We start from the raw sequence: 19,379 nt of genomic DNA on the forward strand, positions 1-19,379 counted from the left end.
CAAACGAAAGGTGTTAATGAGTATTTCAAAAGGGCGTGGGGGTTAGTTCTATAGGTGGACGCCTTTTCGAGATATCGCCATGAAGGTGGACCAGGGGTGACTCTAGAATGTGTTTGTACGATATCGGTATCAAATTAAAGGTATTAATGAGGGTTTTAAAAGGGATTGGTGGTAGTTGTATAGGTGGTCGCCTTTTGAAGATATCGCAATAAAGGTGGAACAGGGGTGACTCTAGGCTTTGTTTGTACGATATGGGTATCAAATGAAAGGTGTTGATGAGTCTTTTTAAAAGGGAGTGGACCCAAGTTCTATAGGTGGTCGCCTTTTCGAGATATCGCCATAAAGGTGGACAAGGGGTGACTCTAGAATATGTTTGTACGATATGGGTATCAAATTAAAGGTATTAATGAGGCTTTTAAAAAGGAGTGGTGGTAGTTGTATATGTGAAGGCGTTTTCCAGATATCGACCAAAATGTGACCAGGGTGACCCAGAACATCATCTGTTGGATACCGCTAATTTATTTATATATATAATACCACGAACCGTGTTCCTGCCAAGATTTCAAGGGTTTTTTATTTCGCCCTGCAGAACCTTTTCATTTCATTCTACTTAATATGGTAGGTGTCACACCCATTTTACAAAGTTTTTTTCTAAAGTTATGTTTTGCGTCAATAAACCAATCCAAATACCATGTTTCATCCCTTTTTTAGTATTTGGTATAGAATTATGGCACTGAGTTTAGTAAAGATGTATCGATTTTTGCTCAAGTTATCGTATTAACGGCCATGCGGAAGGACAGACGGACGACTGTGTATAAAAACTGGGCGTGGCTTCAACCGATTTCGCCCATTTTCACAGAAAACAGTTAACGTCATAAAATCTATGCCCCTACCAAATTTCAAAAGGATTGGTAAATTTTTGTTCGACTTATGGCATTAAAAGTATCCTAGACAAATTAAATGAAAAAGGGCGGAACCACGCCCATTTTGAAATTTTATTCTACTTTTGCATTTTGTTGCATCATATCATTACTGGAGTTGAATGTTGACATAATTTACTTATATACTGTAAAGATATTAAATTTTTTGTTAAAATTTGACTTAAAAAAAAAATTTTTTTAAAGTGGGCGTGGTCGTTCTCCGATTTTGCTAATTTTTATTAAGCATATATACAGTAATAGGAGTAACGTTCCTGCCAAATTTCATCATGATATCTTCATCGACTGCCAAATTACAGCTTGCACAATTTTAAATTACCTTCTTTTAAAAGTGGGCGGTGCCACGCCCATTGTCCAAAATTTTACTAATTATCTATTCTGCGTCATCAGTTCAACTCACCTACTACCAAGTTTCATCGCTTTATCCGTCTTTGGTAATGAATTATCGCACTTTTTCGGTTTTTCGAAATTTTCGATATCGAAAAGTGGGCGTGGTTATAGTCCGATATTGTTCATTTTAAATAGCGATCTGAGATGAGTACTCAGGAACCTACATACCAAATTTCATCAAGATACCTCAAAATTTACTCAAGTTATCGTGTTAACGGGCAGACGGACGGACATGGCTCAATCAAATTTTTTTTCGATCCTGATGATTTTGATATATAGAAGTCTATATCTATCTCGATTCCTTTATACCTGTACAACCAACCGTTATCCAATTAAAGTTAATAAACTCTGTGAGCTCTTCTCAACTGAGTATAACAAAACCGTTTTCGTACATACTACGAAAATGTGACATGATAAAAAATTAGTACATTTTACGAATATTTGCGTACTATTTACTTACGAATTTCGTAAAATCTGCGGTTCTACACTGCGAGAAAAAATAAATGCAGCTTTGATTCAATCGATAATTCAAATGATAATTTTATTTACATATTTAATGCTTAAGTTACAGAACTTGAATAGAAATTAACAGTCTCATGGAATATAAAAAGCCTTTCGTGTCGTATGAATAATACCACAGCTTTTATTTAGGTAACTTTGACGTGCTCCTACTTGGCAGATCTCCAGCTTACTTAATGTTCTTTTCTTTCCACACTACAAATAAAACACGAGTTATTAGAAGCATGAATGGAAAGCAATAAAGAACAATTAAGGAAGGTTAAGTTCGGGTGTAACCGAACATTACATACTCAGTTGAGAGCTATGGTGACAACATAAGGGAAAATAACCATGTAAGAAAATGAACCGAGGGAAACCCTGGAATGTGTTTGTATGACATGTGTATTAAATGAAACGTATTAAAGAGTATTTTATGAGGGAGTGGGCCATAGTTCTATAGGTGGACGACATTTAGGGATATCGCCATAAAGGTGGATCAGGGTTGACTCTAGAATTTGTTGGTACGATATGGGTATCAAATGAAAGGTGTTAATGAGTATTTTAAAAGGGAGTAATACTTAATTCCATAGGTGGACGCCGTTTCGAGATATCTCCATAAAGGTGGACCAGGGGTGACCCTAGAATTTGTTTGTACAACATGGGTATCAAAAAAAAAAGGTGCTAATGAGTATTTTAAGAGGGCGTGGGGCTTAGTTCTGCAGGTGGACGCCTTTTCGAGATATCGCCATAAAGGTGGACCAGGGGTAACTCTAGAATGTGTTTGTACGATATTGGTATCAAATTAAAGGTATTAATGAGAGTTTTAAATGGGAGTGGTGGTAGCTGTATATGTGAAGGCGTTTTCCAGATATCGACCAAAATGTGGACCAGGGTGACCCAGAACATCATCTGTTGGATACCGCTAATTTATTTATATATGTAATACCTGCCAAGATTTCAAGGGTTTTTTATTTCCCTCTGCAGAACTTTTTCATTTTCTTCTACTTAATATGGTAGGTGTCACAACCATTTTACAAAGTTTTTTCTAAAGTTATATTTCGCGTCAATAAACCAATCCAATTACCATGTTTCATCCCTTTTTTCGTATTTGGTATAGAATTATGGGATTTTTTTCATTTTTCGTAATTTTCGACATCGAAAAAGTGGGCGTGGTCATAGTCGGATTTCGTTCATTTTTTACACCAAGATAAAGTGCGTTCAGATAAGTACGTGAACTAAGTTCAGTAAAGATATGTCGATTTTTGCTCTAGTTATCGTATTAACGGCTATGCGGAAGGACAGACGGACGACTGTGTATAAAAACTGGGCGTGGCTTCGACCGATTTCGCCCATTTTCACAGAAAACAGTTAACGTCATAAAATCTATGCCCCTACCAAATTTTAAAAGGATTGATAAATTTTTGTTCGACTTATGGCATTAAAAGTATCCTAGACAAATTAAATGAAAAAGGGCGGAGCCACGCCCTTTTTGAAATTTTCTTTTATTTTTGTATTTTGTTGCACCATATTATTACTGGAGTTGAATGTTGACATAATTTACTTATATACTGTAAATATATTAAATTTTTTGTTAAAATTTTACTTTAAAAAAAATAAAAAATTTTTAAAGTGGGCGTGGTCCTTCTCCGATTTTGCTAATTTTTATTAAGCGTACATATAGTAATAGGAGTAACGTTCCTGCCAAATTTCATCATGATATCTTCAACGACTGCTAAATTACAGCTTGCAAAATTTTAAATTACCTTCTTTTAAAAGTGGGCGGTGCCACGTCCATTGTCCAAAATTTTACTAGTTTTCTATTCTGCGTCATATGTTCAACTCACCTACCAAATTTCATCGTTTATCTGTCTTTGGTAATGAATTATTGCACTTTTTCGGTTTTTCGAAATTTTCGATATCGAAAAAGTGGGCGTGGTTATAGTCCGATATCGTTCATTTTAAATAGCGATCTGAGATAAGTGCTCAGCAACCTACATGTCAAATTTCATCAAGATACCTCAAAATTTACTCAAGTTATCGTGTTAACGGACGGACGGACATGGCTCAATCGAATTTTTTTTCGATCCTGATGATTTTGATATATGGAAGTCTATATCTATCTCGATTCCTTTATACCTCTACAACCAACCGTTATCCAATCAAACTTAATATACTCTGTGAGCTCTGCTCAACTGAGTATAAAAACATTGCCATCTTCACCACACATAAAAGCTCTTACTCATGTTTTTAGTAAACGGCTTGCTTTATAATCAATAAATAATACTTCTTGTTCAGAAGAAACAGTTCCAAGGTAGGGCTTTTTATGACAATGGTGAAGATGTGCTTATATTTCACATACATATATATGTATGTTCTTACTTACTTTTTTATTTCATTGAGTAGATTATCTGTTCCTATTTTGGACTTCTCTTTAGTAGCTAATTGATAAAATTGACGATTTATGAAATCCCACATTTCAGCGCATGGTTCAGGGTAGGCAATATTAAAAACATTATATGTTTTAAAACAAATATCCAAAGCCTTAGCAAAATCAAAAAATTTATATGTGATCCTGACTTTGAAAAGGTGGCTTATGATTCAAAAAACAGCTGTTAACAGCTGTTTCTCACAATTTTTTTTTTGAGTCATAAGCCACCTTTTCATAGGCCGGGTCACATATGAAATGTTGTCGAAGTCAACCAAAAAGAATTGTGGTTCACCTAGGGTTCGAATTAAAGATATAAACGGAGCAACAGATGATTCTGCCTTAACTTTGCCGTCATACATTTGTTTATATTCGGCTTCAATTGCGCAAACAGCCATAAAACTGTCTCGTGACTCTTTGAGGGAATACATCCTTTTCTTGTCATTTGTTTTGTTGTTGGAAACTTTTTTGCTGATTTGAGAGCGCGATAGTAGTGACTGCAGGAGAACGAAAGCGTTGGCACTGATGCAATCTAAACGAAAAAATCATTAAAAAGTTATGTTAATAAATAGGGCTTAAAATTAAAATAAATGTGTGATTACCTTCTGAGAGCGTGGCTTTGTTTTTATTTACTTCGTTATATATCGCTCATTTGCTGCAACGTCGTAATAACTCAAAAAACACAATTTTTCAGGAGAGCCATTCAAAGATTTTAACTGCCATATGTTGCGCATATAAAGGCATATTTTCATTTTTATAACACGTGCTAAATTTTTAACTGATCACGAAGATTTTTTTATACAACATAGATCATGATATTAGGTAAGTTTATATGTTATTAACTCAAAAGTCATGTTTTTTGAGTTATGACAACGTTGCAGCAAATGAGCGATATATTGATACATGCACAGTATTTGATATCTTTGATATGATTCGGGATAACTTTAAGTAGCAGTATGTTACAAAATTCATTGAGGTTGTCAAGGACCTCATTTCTGGCGCCATATACGCAAACGAAGTCCGATTCAATCTAAAGAATAAATTCGTATTAATTGATAATAAGTAAAAATGAGACAAGGCCTGTTAAATAACAAAAAAAATTGTACGTCAATTTTTCTTTCTTTCTTATATACAAATTGACATGTATTGAAATTTTAGTATAATTTTCTTGTTTTTAAAGAGGCCTACTGTTTCTTACCAAACGAAAACCATCAGGAAGTTTATATTGCGGCCAAGCATCAAAAATATTTTTTGGATCATCCTGGATGCCTTTTATATTATTCATACGTGTTGCTGCGCAAGCGCGCCAATGTTCGATTTTTTCATTATAAGTCGTTGAATAAAGGTCATGCTTTAATGCCCTAATATGTTCATTCTCATCATCCGCTGCTGCAAACATATTCAGTTTTTGTTTTTTTAGCAACCTTCTGATGTCGTCTTCCTATTAAAATTATTTTTCCAGTTCCAAACTTGTTATAAAGTTTTCCCATTGGAGCTGCGTTTTTCCGTTCCATGACTAATAGTGAAAAGTAAATTTTTATTATGTGATAATTGAATAACGTTAATAATGTCAAAAAACGAAACAAAAACTAAAGTTTGTTTTTGTGCTATAATAAAGAAAAGGTGAATAGTCAGATAAATTTTCAAATGAATTTAAATGTTTCTATACCGCCAACTTGCCAGGAAATACTTCACAAATTTGTGTTGCAATATTAGCGCAATCGCTATGAAAGATCATGGTTATTCGTAATGCACTATTGCAAAACCGACCCAACCAAAAGTTTGCGTAAATTGTCATTCATGTTTTTTTCCTTTTTAAAAGACTCAATGACGCTTTTTCCGTAAGAATTTGAACTTATAATTTCATTTAAGCTTATTGCTGTTTTAGCCAACTAGTCCCGACTGGTGCTAATATTTGAGCTTTGTGGAGCGACGTCAATCAATTGATGATGCTGAAAATGCATGTTTCCGATTGACGACGATTCATTGCTTTTGTCGAAGGATTTTATCCATTGCGTCCATTGGTAACAAAACTCAACTCTAGCGCCAAGGGAAACATCAGAGTTAACAAAAACATTCTCAGCCATTCTGTGTGTTAAGTGCTCAAGGATTCCGATATACAGTTCTTGTTCTGAATGAATCAAATGGAAATTGGAATTAAAAATAATCGAAAAGAATGAGAAATACTTACGAACAAAGAAATCTAACAGATGCTCCAAATTTCAGCTAACCAAAAGATGTGCCAATTCAGCCAAATCTTCATTGCTTCCATAGCGATGGGCGAATCCGAAATGCTCACCCCCGCTCCATCTTCTTCTGACACTGGGTTTGTAGTGTCATACACAAATTTAATATATTTAATAATTGATCGCCTTTCTCGAAGACCTTCCTAATTTGAAAAGGTAAAGGAAGAAGTACCCAGGAGATAACCACTTCATCGTAAAGTAATACTCCCCGTGAAAACTTTGCTGCAATATCTTTACTTGTTATGGATTCTTCAAAATTTTGCGCGTAGTCATGTCCAGCGAGCCATTTAAATAATTGATATTCGTTTTCAAATTTACGAAATATTGATTCGATAAATGTTGTCAACAATAACTTTTGTTCAGAATAATCTAGACATTTCGAAACATATGAACTGTTTAACCGAGTTAGTTATTGGATTAAGTATGTCTTTCATAATGCTGTCCTGAATTTCTACGACATCTTTTCGGGTAAAATTGTTCTTGCTGTGAAGTTCCAAGGCAAATTCAATAGCTACTTTCTCAGTTAAACATGCTTGTGACTGGGGCATTTCGTCGTCTAAACTCTGTACAATATTGTCAATATCGATTATAGAATCGTTTTCAATTGAAACGTTTGATGTTGGAGCAATTAAGGTATTAAAATGCATGGCAGAATTTCTAGAGGCATCTGGGGTTGTATAATCAAAAAGAGGATTTTCTTTGTTAATTTCAGACACACTTACTCCCTGCTCCGCACTCTTGTCAAAGTTGTGCTCCTCTTTCATATGACGTACATAGCAATTTAAAAAGCTAAACAATTTATTGCAATTTCCTCCATAAGTACACTTATACGAATGTCTTTGACTCATGTTGTGTACAAGGCGAAAATGATTGGACATACTATGGAGCGAGTCCATATTAATGCTGCAAATAAAGCAATTCATTCCAAGAATGCACACAAAACTAGCAATTGCAAAATTTTAAACAAGGGCGCAAAGGTGTAAATACAAATTTTTGTTTAAAAATCAAATTTGAAGCACTTAAATTTTGTTTCAACTTGTTGCTTGGCATAGCATTTCACAATAACACGTGAAGATGGAAATATGCAAAATAGCGGCAATTTAGGATATTTTACGAAAATTTTCGTACATTGAACGAATGGTAAAAAGGACTTTGTGAATTAGTACAATGTACGAAAGTATTTTGTACATTATACAAATGATTCGTACAAAGATTTTTATCATAGTTTACTAAGGCCCTATTATGAGTATTTTTCGATCTTCGATCTTCGCTGGCTATCGAATATCGAAAATCGAATTAAAAATTGGTATTATGACATCTAATCTCTGTCGAAATTTTCGTTGCGTATCTAATTTTGAAGCGAATAGAAATTTGTTGTCGACGCTGTATCGAATTAGAAGAAAATTGTTTGAAATGTAAGTTTTTTGTGTTTATCTTCTACTTATTTGCTACCTAATAGTAATTTCAAACTATTTGTATTAATCGTATATAGTGTAGGATGCTTTATTTTTATTAAAATTAATATCCACACAAAAAGAAAATGGTATATTTTCATGATGTAAAATTTATTAATAATGAAAATTTTTGAAAATAGTAAAATCAATATTCAGAATTAAAATAAAAATATATTAAAATTACAAAGTTCAAAGTAACATAATAACAAAGTTAAAACTAATTTAGTCAATATAATTTAAGAACCCTACATATAGGTCCAAGGTCGTGAATACAAAACAACTGCTTGGAAGACTGATTTCATAAATTGGACAAAATCCGTTTATAATAAAAAGAACTTGCAGAATGGATCACGTGGAAAAAATTCCGAGTGCATTCTCTTACCCGATGCTCAGTTGAGACGATCCCTAGCGCGAAATCTGAGAATTGTTGCCAATTTCAAAATGGTTGCAATAGACTTGGCTCTTGCGCATTGTTGCAGCCATTCATCTTTACTGGATAGCAAGTCCATGAACGCTTCTATGGTCATTATGAAGTTTAGTTTTAACACATGTAACAAAATGTTCAGAAAGTTACAATGTTTAGAAAGCTACAATTACGCGTTGAAATTCATATCAGCGTTTTATACTTCTGGCTAGTTCCAGTACTTAAGCTTTTTTCTTTATAATAAATAATTTTGCTTTTATTTTATTTGACAGATGATGGAAATGTGCTTTTTTGAACGGTTGAAAATATCGAATTATCGAACAATGGCACTAGTCTTGATCGAATGAGTGTCATAATACCAAATGAAAATTCGATTCAGCTCTTTCGACCACAGTCGAAAATCGAATTTGTCTCATAATAGGGGCCTAAATTGTTTCGTAAATAGTACGCACGAATTTATATATTATACTAAAAATATTCCTTATGAAAGTCATTTCGTATTTTTTACGAAAAGTTTTGTAAAATCTAGTGTATTTGTCAAAAGTTTATTCGTATTATGAACGAAATTTCGTACATTATACGAAAATTAAGACTACGTAATTTTTTCGTAGCTCTTTTACGAAATTTTATTTTCGGTGAAGATTTCAGGATTGGCGGAACTGAACTTTGTCAAAAAAGTTCAAAAGGGTTTGAAATAATATCGAAATAAAAATCATAAATAATTTCCTAAAGTAAGTTGTGATGGGAGCTCTTCTCCTCATTGCTAGATAGGGAGGGAGGATACCCCAATAGCCGATGATGGAAGTGAGAATTGCAGTATTTTGGCTAAAAAATCACAAGGCGCTACGTAATGACGGCATACCCGCCGAGGTGTTCAAACACGAAGGCGAAGAGTTGGTAAAGAGCATGCAAAATATGGTCGAATGAGCGCATGCCTTCGCCAATCACTGCGGCGTACTGTGCGAAAGACCGAAGCTCATATTAAACAGGCTGATTGGACCTTATCAGTGCAACTTTTGACCTGGTAAACCTACTATCGACTAGTAAGGTAAGAGAATCGACCCTCCCCATCTTTTCGTCGACTTCAAAGAAACCTTTGGTAGCGCGAAAACAAGCTGCTTGCTGCAAAGTTAATAACGCTCTACCAACTGACGTTGAGCAACCCCACCAGCTCTGTAAGGACTGCGAAGGACCTCTCCGAGCCATTCTAAACTAAAAGAGGCTTCAGACAAGGCGACTCCCTTTCGTGCACTTTCTTCAACATAATGCTGGAGAAGATAATTCTAGCAGCAGAACTAAACCATGATGGTTCAATCTACTATAAGAGTGTACAATTACTGGCGTATGCTAAAGACATTGATATTCTTGGCCTTAACAAATGCGCTGTGAGTTCTGCCTTCTCTGCACTAGGGGGTCGTGCGGTAAATGAGGACAAGACGAGGTACTTACTGTCACCCAAGAGAGAATCGGAGCGTACACGCCTTGGCAGCTACGTCGCTATTGACAGACATAAATTCGATATTGTAAAGGGTTTCGTCTATTCGAATCAGCACTAACAGCAAAAGCAATGTCAGCACAGAAATCAAAGGGAGACAACTATTTCCAAAAAGTGCTACTTTGTATTGAGTAGGACCAATATCACGACGAACAAAGAGAAGATAAGATGCTCTTGTAGTCCTCAAGAGAAAAGTTCTTCGGAAGATTTATGGCCCTCTCCGTGATGTCGGCGGCGAGTATCGAAGGAGGTATAAGGATAAGCTGTATAAGCTGTGCACGGATATGAAGATAGTGCAGCGGAAAAAATACAAAGGATTTGCTGGTTGGGCCATGTTATGTGAATGTATGAAGACGCTCGGACCAATAAAGAAATTCAGTCAACACCGCAGTGTGAATGCAGATGAATTTCCTGGGGAAGATTTGACCTGCCTTGGTGCTCCCGTTATTACGATAAAGGGATAGTTGGTGTTGCTTATTACGAAACGGCCAAAATCGCTTAGGCGATTTAGATTGAAGATGACGAAAGTTATAACGAAAAATACCAAGAAAAGTTTCGTAATAGCCCCGAAATTAGGGCTGCTTAGTTTGGTCGTCAAACAAAGTTTTGCTAACACTATGTACTCATTCAGTATAACCTAACCTAACTCCCATAAATAGTCTGAAAGTAATCAGACGCGTTGGTATGTCTCACAAACCAAAAACATTGGTAGAATGTTACTGGCTATTGAAACTGGCGCTCCCCGGAACATACTTAGTTTTTTGTCACTCAAATAGTATTCGTAAAAACCGTCTGCATTTGAACTGATTTTAAATTTAATCGAATGTGCTACAGAGTAATCCGAAATTGCATTTAAATACTCTGCTCACATTATACTGGAGCCAAGGATGCCAAATATATAAGATACATTTTTGTGGGTGTCTTACAACTTTTTCGGTATTCAAAGCTCTCATGTCTGTCGATCCTCACTCATCACATCTCAAACGATTTCCTCTTTTATTTCTAAAGCTGAAGATGTTTGCGATCACCACAAATAGGTTCCCAAAAATTGTAAAAAAGTTTTGATTTTGTTTACCATTTTTTGACATTCTTACAAAATGTTGATTTTTCTCGAAACTTGTGTATACTTACTTATGTTTTCTGTCCGGAATCGGAAAGTTCAGATAAATTTACTGTTTTGGGATACACCATTCCATGATTTGAATATCTAGTATAGATCAAATTGACAAAGATTTAACAAAGAAAACATATGCGGTACACCATGGCGTATACGTAATTTTAATTTTTATTTAAAGCTCAACTTCGATCGATTTTGAAAACCTAATAATAGTTGAGTTGCAATTATTCGAATAATCTACATAAATCAACTATTCGAATAGTTAAATATAAATTCGACCAATAAACGTACAAAACTCTAAAATCGAATACACGAATTATTCGAATATTTTTAAGAGCCTAAAACAGGTCTGCCGGTTTTTCATTTTTGTGTAAAATGCTTTCCGTTTAGGCAGCAAATATAACATTCTATATGGCTCAAATGTACAAAAATAAATAAACGAGGTGTACGTTAAAGCGTATCACGATGCATGGAGTAATAAAAAATTAAAATATGCTTCCCGGTACGCTGTCAATGCAGTGAAATATATATAGTTTTAAATTTACTATTCCCACTTTTCTCCCAATTTTATTTTTACATGTGTACAAATAATTGTTGCCTTGTATCCGCCGTCATGAATGTAATAAGCCTTAGTGTAACACTTATTAAAATCAATGATCACAGAGGTGGCCTATGAAGAAAAAACAAATTTTGTTGTTTTTACGGGGTGCTGATAAAAAATGTGTTTTCTTTTTGGAATCTCCACGAAGTAAGCATTCGAACTCGGGAGGCAAATTTTCAACTTTTATTAGTGATAACAAAGTTATAAAAAAGTACAAAAACTAACAAAAAATAAAAAACGATGGCAGTTGAAAATTAATTTAAAATTTTTTCAATTTTTTTATTAAATCTACAACGTCCTACGGGTGAACGAATCACCATTAAAATACACGTGTGCGATATTCAATTTTATGTTGGGACGAGATATGTTTGAACGGCCTTAGACTTCAAAATCTATGATTTTGTCCTCAGAAGATGAATTATTATTTTTGCTACACTCATAAACATTTTTTGTGTTCATTCATTTTAAGATATCGTTGTTTATTTCAAAGTCATGACAGCATTTATTCAACCGTTTGAGACCACTTCTTATTGTCAGAAGCGAATTCAACATAACTAAACTCATTTTGTTTCTGTGTTTGCTGTTAATCAAACTCATGTTTGAAAACGTTCTTGCAACTTCAGCATTACTTAGTGGCAGCACAAAATCGACAAGCTTTTGGAATTATACTGTTTAAAATCAAACCAAGAACTTAAGGTGGAAGTCACATTTTTTCAATTTTGGAGATAAATATTTTTCCACTGCATTTGTAATCTCGTTATTTCATCAGTGCTATACTTGTTTTTTTTTCATTTGTGAAATATGAAAACCTTTGAGGTGTTACTATTCTCAATGTGTTTTCAACCGAAAAGAAATCTATTTTGCTAAGCGTTTCTATATTGTGCGACAAGCGTTGCCTTAATTGCTCTATTAATTTAATTATGAAGTCGCGGCATAATATATTACGTATCTTTCTTACAATGAATTCGTCTATACATTTATCTTATTTATTAATTCGTATATATTCTTCAATGGTATAATGAAAATAAGGAACGGGAGACAACAATTTTTATAATCTGAAGTTAAAGGGTCGAAACTCTTAGAAGGTGACACTATGCTGTTGCACAAGCTGGAAAGCAAATATACAACCTCATTACACAGTTTATCGATTAAAGCTTTTGTTACCAGTTGATTGCCGATTTGCCACTTCATACATAACGAAAGAAATAAAATGAAACTTCGACACACATAAAACACATTACAAATTTCACAATAGGTATTGCCGAAATAGATTTGGAGCCAAAAAGGGACAAACATTTTAAAGAGGGCCAAGAAAAGAGCTAGGGGGCTAAATCGGGATTTTTGGAGCTAAACGCAAAAAAAAGTGCTAGATCTGGCTCCAAAAGTACCAAAATGGCAACACTGATTGCGAGGCATCTGTAGAAATCATTTTAATTTAATGTATTTACTTGCATTTAAACACTGTTGCATACAATTTTTTATTTTTCAGTATTGTTTTACAGCAACAGTTTGCTGTTGCTTAGCATCTCCACAATAATAGCTGTATGCGTACTTTATCTGGCCACAGCAAACCATAAACGTCATGTACCAGAATTTCTGAAGACGATACTAAAGGGACCATTGAGTAAAGTGCTACTTTTAGAAAATTTCACTCTACAAGCAGACTCACATGCTACCATGAATAACGGTACGAAAGAATTGATGGAGCATCAATATGAAAACCCTGATGGTGTAACAGATGTCGCCGGCATTAATTTGGCTACGTCATCCTCCTCTAACCGGTTTGTTCAATTTGAATGGATGCTGTTGGCTACAGCCATAGATCGTATTGCTTTCATTTGTTATAGCCTAACATTCATATTTCTGGCTATTCTTTTCGCTATATAAAATATGTCAAATATTTATTAAACATTATACGAGCAATTAGTCGTATATGTAACTGTGTAACTTATCAAATTTTCTAAGAATTATAAATAAAACGTATGTATATATATATTAAGTACGATTTTTTTTATGAGTTAGATACCCTGCTGGTCTATGACAGGTGGCAAGATTCCCAATTCGATAAGCACTAAAAAGTTTTCTAATTGAAAAAACTTTTGATGCTGATTTGTCCGTGACTTGTACCTTGTACGCTATATAGTCTAAAGACTTGATTTCCTCGAAAAACGGCGCTGCTTTCTTACGACCGCTAAAAACGGTCTCTATACTCACCGTCATTAGCGGCACCGCTTTTTTGTAAATAGGGGGAATTCCCCCCCAAAAGGTCGAGAAATTTTATTTTTCCAATACTTTACAGAAGAAAAATGAAATATCCAAAGAAAAAAAATATTCAAATGTTAAATACTCAATTTTGGCATTTCACGATGCACGGCAATTTATACATGAATAGCGCTTTTATAAAAATAAAACAAAATTTATGAAACCATTTCCCCCTCTTCGTTGAACTAAACGGTCAATTAAAACCTCACAAATTCTGCATTTATTTATAGTGCTCCAAAAATAAAATAAAATAGATAAATGTATGGTGCGATAATCTCCGAAGAGATTTTAAGCCGAGCTTCTCTTCCAATTTGCGTCGTACTCCGTTCAATTTGTTTTACAAATTGGCGGGACGGGACCTACTTGTTTTGCGCCATCTCCAAATTGAATGAATTTTCACTGAGAGCTTTTCATGGCAGAAATACACTCGGAATGATTGCGACGACCCCGCTTAGAAAAATTTTCCTCTAATTGAAAAACCTTGTTTCTAAAATTTTGATGTTGCTTTTCCCGGTGATGTTGCTTTCCCGTGAACCCAGGATCATCGGTGTGGTAGGCGGAACACCCTAAAATTTGTTCGTTCAGGAAACTAACATCTGGATTTATGTATGTATATCAATATACTTAGTTAGCAAATGATATTTTTTTATAGATAGGCCTGCTATTATATAATCACTAAAGAGTCTTTCAGGGAGAAGTAGTAGCCGTGCATAAAATCCCGAGGAAAGCAACATCAAATTTTCATGGCAGAAATACACTCGGAGTATTTGTGCAACCACTGCCTAGGAACGTTAGAGGGTCCCCCAGCGGGTTAGGGGGGGTCAGAATATACCCGCGGTAGGTATGCCTGTCGTAAGAGGCGACTAAAATACCAGATTCAAGGGGCTGTCTAACGCAACCCTTTCAGGTTGTCAGTGCAATATATACCTTCTCCAAACCCAATTGTCAACCTCACCTATCCGTGGCGAATGCTGTTTCACTAACAGACGATGCTCTGGCGTCCCCAAGCTCCTCATGGAACTAGGGGTGTGGAGGGAGGGATGTCCTGAAGGTTTAATATGGCCATATACATCGTTCCCGAGATGGTCGGGCTAGCACCTTAATGGTGCTGTGTTACCGGAGCGTACCGGATCTGTATCCGGTAAAGGACCATTACATCGATAACACTCCCCAAAGCCGGGGAGAAACCTTATCGCTACAACAACAACAACGTACTGGCTTAGAGAAACTTTTTCTTTTATCAAACAAACTTTTTTGTTGCTATGCCCGGAACTTGAATCCCAGATCCTCGCTTCGGGTGACGGAGCACGCTACAAAAACACCACGGCAGCTGCCAAATGCCAACGTAGCTCAGCGAATTAAAACAAAGTATTGGTTATGGATGTCAAGACCCAAAGAGAATGTTTGAGTATTTTCTCGTTTCGATCCCGCAATAAATCCTGGTTTTAAAATTTACATTATAACAAGCATTGTGGCAAACAAACAGTACAATAAGAACTATCCACATGCAATTTTTAACTTGAGACTATTTAATTTAAATAGTTTAGCCTGTGGAGCATTTTGCTGAAGCATCTTTAGTTTTGTATGGAAGGCCATCACACAATCTGCTTTCACAAATTCTGTGTAACTAAGATCAATTCTATGAGTTTATATTCCTCCCCGAGCTTTTTAAATGCTCTTTGCCGTGTCAACTTTTTAACGTAAAAAGGAACTAAAGCTAAGAGCTAAAAATGTAGTATTTTTATATCGACCGCGGTTTCGAGTGTATTTCTACCATGAAAAGTGTCTCAACTGACTCATCTGGCACAACATATGTCTTTCGCAGTCGGGAGAAAACAAGTATGTCCGCCAATTTGTAGGAGAACTTAAATAGCAGCTCACACAATTGGAAGTGTGGAAGTGCTCCTCGGAGTCATATTTTATTTATACATATATTATGTTTATTATACCAACTCATAACTTTGAATAGCATGCTCGACATTTTCAATTCATTTATTAAACGTATCATACTTGGAGCATAACGGTGTCGTGATCTTCACTGCAACGACACAGTACAATCTGCTGGATGAACTGGAATGGTTTATTCCTATAAACTTTGTCCCGCATCTACAAAAGCTCTGATCGCGATGATCAATTCTATACTGATAGACCTATTTGGTAAATTTTGGGCAATTTTTAATGGCACTAGACTGAATGCAGTCCTAGCTGAAACATAATGCCAGTGCAGTCAAGAAAGCAGCTACTACACCCTGGAAGCACTAGAACTATTTAAAAATTGCAGACCGAGCAACCCAAGTTGAGTGTTCCATCGATCTCTAGAATGCTTCATACTATAGTGGTCTTGTCCTGCGTCTCTTTCTATCACCGCCTGAAGAGAACTGGCAAACCAACAAATTTTACTACATTAGCCAATAAAATAAAGATAAGAATAAATGCTCACAGTTAATTTAAAAAATTTGTCTGTATGTTGTAAACTCCTCATGTCACTCATTAACTCTGAGTTAGAAAGTTAACTTTCCGTTCTGCAAGTGAGCCTATGTCTCGATATATTAAGTTTACACCGACATATTTAACCCAACCGAAATGCCCGAAATGGTTAAACTTTGTTCACTTGTCTAATAATAAGGATGACCATGTATTATCCACGACTTTAATACAGTAAGTATGTATGTACATAACATAAATACTCCCATGCAAGCAAAACTACACACGTATACATACATATGTACATATTTACATTTTCATTAACAGAAAAGCGTATATTAACAACCTCTGCGGGCGGTATTAAGAACATTCATATGTAATAGTATACATATATTTTGGCCCACTCAAATCCCTAACAAATATGTCCTAAGTCATACATATTGTAATTCTAGAGTTAATTAAATGTATTAGGAGGTGGACGAGGATCGAAGGAACCCGTCGAATAAGGCCAATATGGCGACGGTCGACTGAAAACGGATGTATTGCTGTTATTTGTACCACTTCCGCTATTAGAATTGTTGTTGTTTGATATTGTTATCCCACTTGCCATGGAAGATGTTGGTGGCTCTTTTGGCTGCATACTTGTTGGAGATACGGGACTTGTGGTTGTAGTTAATGTTGATTGATGTTGTTGTTGTTGCTGCAATAAATTTGTACTGGTTTCATTTATAAGCGCTTGATTACCCAAACCGATGGTGGGTGAGGTAGTCATGCCGATGGGTGACGGCATAGATGCCGTAGATGGCGATGGAAAGCCAAGACTCGATGATGTTGACGGTGAAGTCAGATCTGTTTGAATGCTATTGGGATAGTGATGATGATGCAACCCTAAAGCATGGTTATGATGATGATGATGGTGGTTTTTGTAGGAACTCAGTATACTCGTAGTAGGATCACAACCCTGCGCCTGTGACTGGCATGCTGCCATCAGACCGTGGAAATCGAATTTGTAGGCATAACGTTTCCCATGGACTTTTGTCATTATGTTCTTGTCGTAGTAATATCTGCAAATAAATGAAAGTATATATTTTAATGATAACCCAAATACAATAACAAAAACTCTACATATAAGATATACTTTCACATAAATTGGTAATTTAAGCAAATTTTAAGAAATCTTATCGAAATATCGTATGTGTGTTACCCTACGTCGATCAGCACCGATTTTCAATTTCAGCGCAGATATCCGGGCTCCATCATTAGAAGTAGCGTCCTCTACATTGCAATATTTTTTATATGGTTTAGCTGTGTTTCTCTATTACAAATGACTTAAGGTTTGGAATTAGTTTATCATTATCTCAACTGCAAAATTATTTGAGACTACAAAAGGATCAAGTTGGAAACGTAACTCCTAACTTAGTTTTTAAAAATCTTAGCTAATACAAATAAAGCGCTTTTCAGTCAAACTTTTTCATCTTTAAATACCATTCCGCTTGCACCTCTTTAGGAAGAAAGAGAGTTCCGAGTGACTAATGCAGGAATACATATACTACATATGGCTTGTTGTATTCATTTTTTAAACGGCTTCAAAAATGTATCATAGCTTGAGCTACTTTCCACCCAAAGAAGGTGGCGCTTTGTCTTGTATTACACACCAACTTTTTTTTTTTTTTTTTTTTTGTAATGGACGTTGTGGCAGCGCGCTGCCCTCAAGTGGCCCAATGAAACCAGGCTAATCCTGTTCACGCGATCGATTTATATATATATATAATAACTTTTTTTTTTTATTTTTTATTTTGCCGAGTCTTTGATGGGCAGCGGTTTGTCAAGCGTCACGATTTGAGACTGCTCAGCTACAGAAGAAATTTCATCAGCCAAGCGTAATACTTAAAGAGAACGGAAGCAAACGTATTATACATTAATTTAGAGAGGTGAGAACAATCTTTTTTATAGAAAAAAGGGAGTCCGAGCTATCAAATGTGTTTGAGTGAGAGTTATAATCTTGGCATAAACGCCGAAAAGGTTCATTTTGTTCGAAATTCGTTCTACATTGTTTCAGCAGAAGAGGTTTGAAGTGTCTCGATGTCCGAGAGGGAACGCAAAAGTTCACTTCATTCAGAAGGAATGGGCTCGAAATTGATCCATTTAAAAGTTTTGTCATAAATATTACACAAAGCATTTCCCTTCGACTAGCAAGAGTTGGAAGATTGATAAGCTTTAATCGATTAGTATAAGATGGAAGATTAGTTAAAGAGTCCCATTGGAAATTTCTTAAGGAAAATAGTAAAAATTGTTTTTGTATTGATTCGAGATTGTCTGCGTGGACTTGATAACGCGGATTCCAAATTATCGAGCCGTATTCTAATATTGGCCTAACTAATGTTGTAAAAAGTGCTTTAGTTATGTAAGGGTCGTTAAATTCTTTTGACCACCGTTTAACAAATGCAAAAACACCTTTGCCTTTATTCACTGTAGCATTAATATGAAGATTGAAACTAAGTTTGGAATCCATCATGACTCCCAAGTCAATAAAATTATTTACAGTTTCTAGACTATAGTTGTTAATTGTATATGAAGCTGGTGGCGAAACTCTCCGAGAAAAACACATGAATTTACATTTTTTGAGATTGAGCGGCATATAATTTACATTGCACCAGGTAACCAAGTGATTTAAATCCATTTGAAGCAAGGAATGTTCCTCAACCGAGGCACATGATTTGAAAAGTTTTACATCGTCTGCGTACATCGAGATTTTTGAGTATTTAATTGTACCAGATATATCGTTTATGAACAACAAGAACAGAATCGGACCAAGATGGCTGCCCTGAGGAACACCAGAAGAAATATTGATGACCCCAGAAAGTGTATTTTTAAAGATTACTTTTTGCGTACGATAACCAAGATACGAAGAAATCCAACATATAAGACGGGGTTGAAAACCGAGTTGACTGAGCTTATGAATAAGTAATGGGTGTGATACTTTGTCGAAAGCTTTACTGAAATCGGTGTAAATTACATCAGTGTGAAGGCATTTTCTAAATCCATTAGAAACGTGCGTGGTAAATTCTAGTAAATTGGTGATAGGTGATTTGCCCTTACAGAACC

At 35.4% G+C, this 19,379-nt stretch overlaps 2 protein-coding genes across 11 annotated transcripts in view; one reads left to right on the forward strand and one right to left on the reverse strand.

The window, feature by feature from the left end:
- LOC137240402 (neuronal acetylcholine receptor subunit alpha-7-like) overlaps positions 1 to 13,587 on the forward strand; it is a 47,983-nt gene extending 34,396 nt beyond the window's left edge. The window contains exon 4 of the mRNA XM_067766626.1: positions 13,078 to 13,587. Coding sequence (XP_067622727.1) covers positions 13,078 to 13,475 — 398 coding nt within the window. The 3' untranslated portion in view covers positions 13,476 to 13,587. The remainder of the gene's footprint in view (positions 1 to 13,077) is intronic.
- Positions 13,588 to 16,486: 2,899 nt separating this feature from the next.
- LOC137240400 (DNA-binding protein D-ETS-6-like) overlaps positions 16,487 to 19,379 on the reverse strand; it is a 113,253-nt gene continuing 110,360 nt past the window's right edge. For all 10 annotated transcript variants that reach the window (XM_067766620.1, XM_067766616.1, XM_067766617.1 and 7 more), the window contains exon 4: positions 16,487 to 17,338. In XM_067766620.1, the coding sequence (XP_067622721.1) occupies positions 16,729 to 17,338 (610 nt within the window). In that variant the 3' untranslated portion in view covers positions 16,487 to 16,728. The remainder of the gene's footprint in view (positions 17,339 to 19,379) is intronic.

This window comes from Eurosta solidaginis, chromosome 2 (assembly GCF_040869045.1).
Source record: "Eurosta solidaginis isolate ZX-2024a chromosome 2, ASM4086904v1, whole genome shotgun sequence".
Classification (NCBI taxonomy): Eukaryota; Metazoa; Arthropoda; class Insecta; order Diptera; family Tephritidae; genus Eurosta; species Eurosta solidaginis.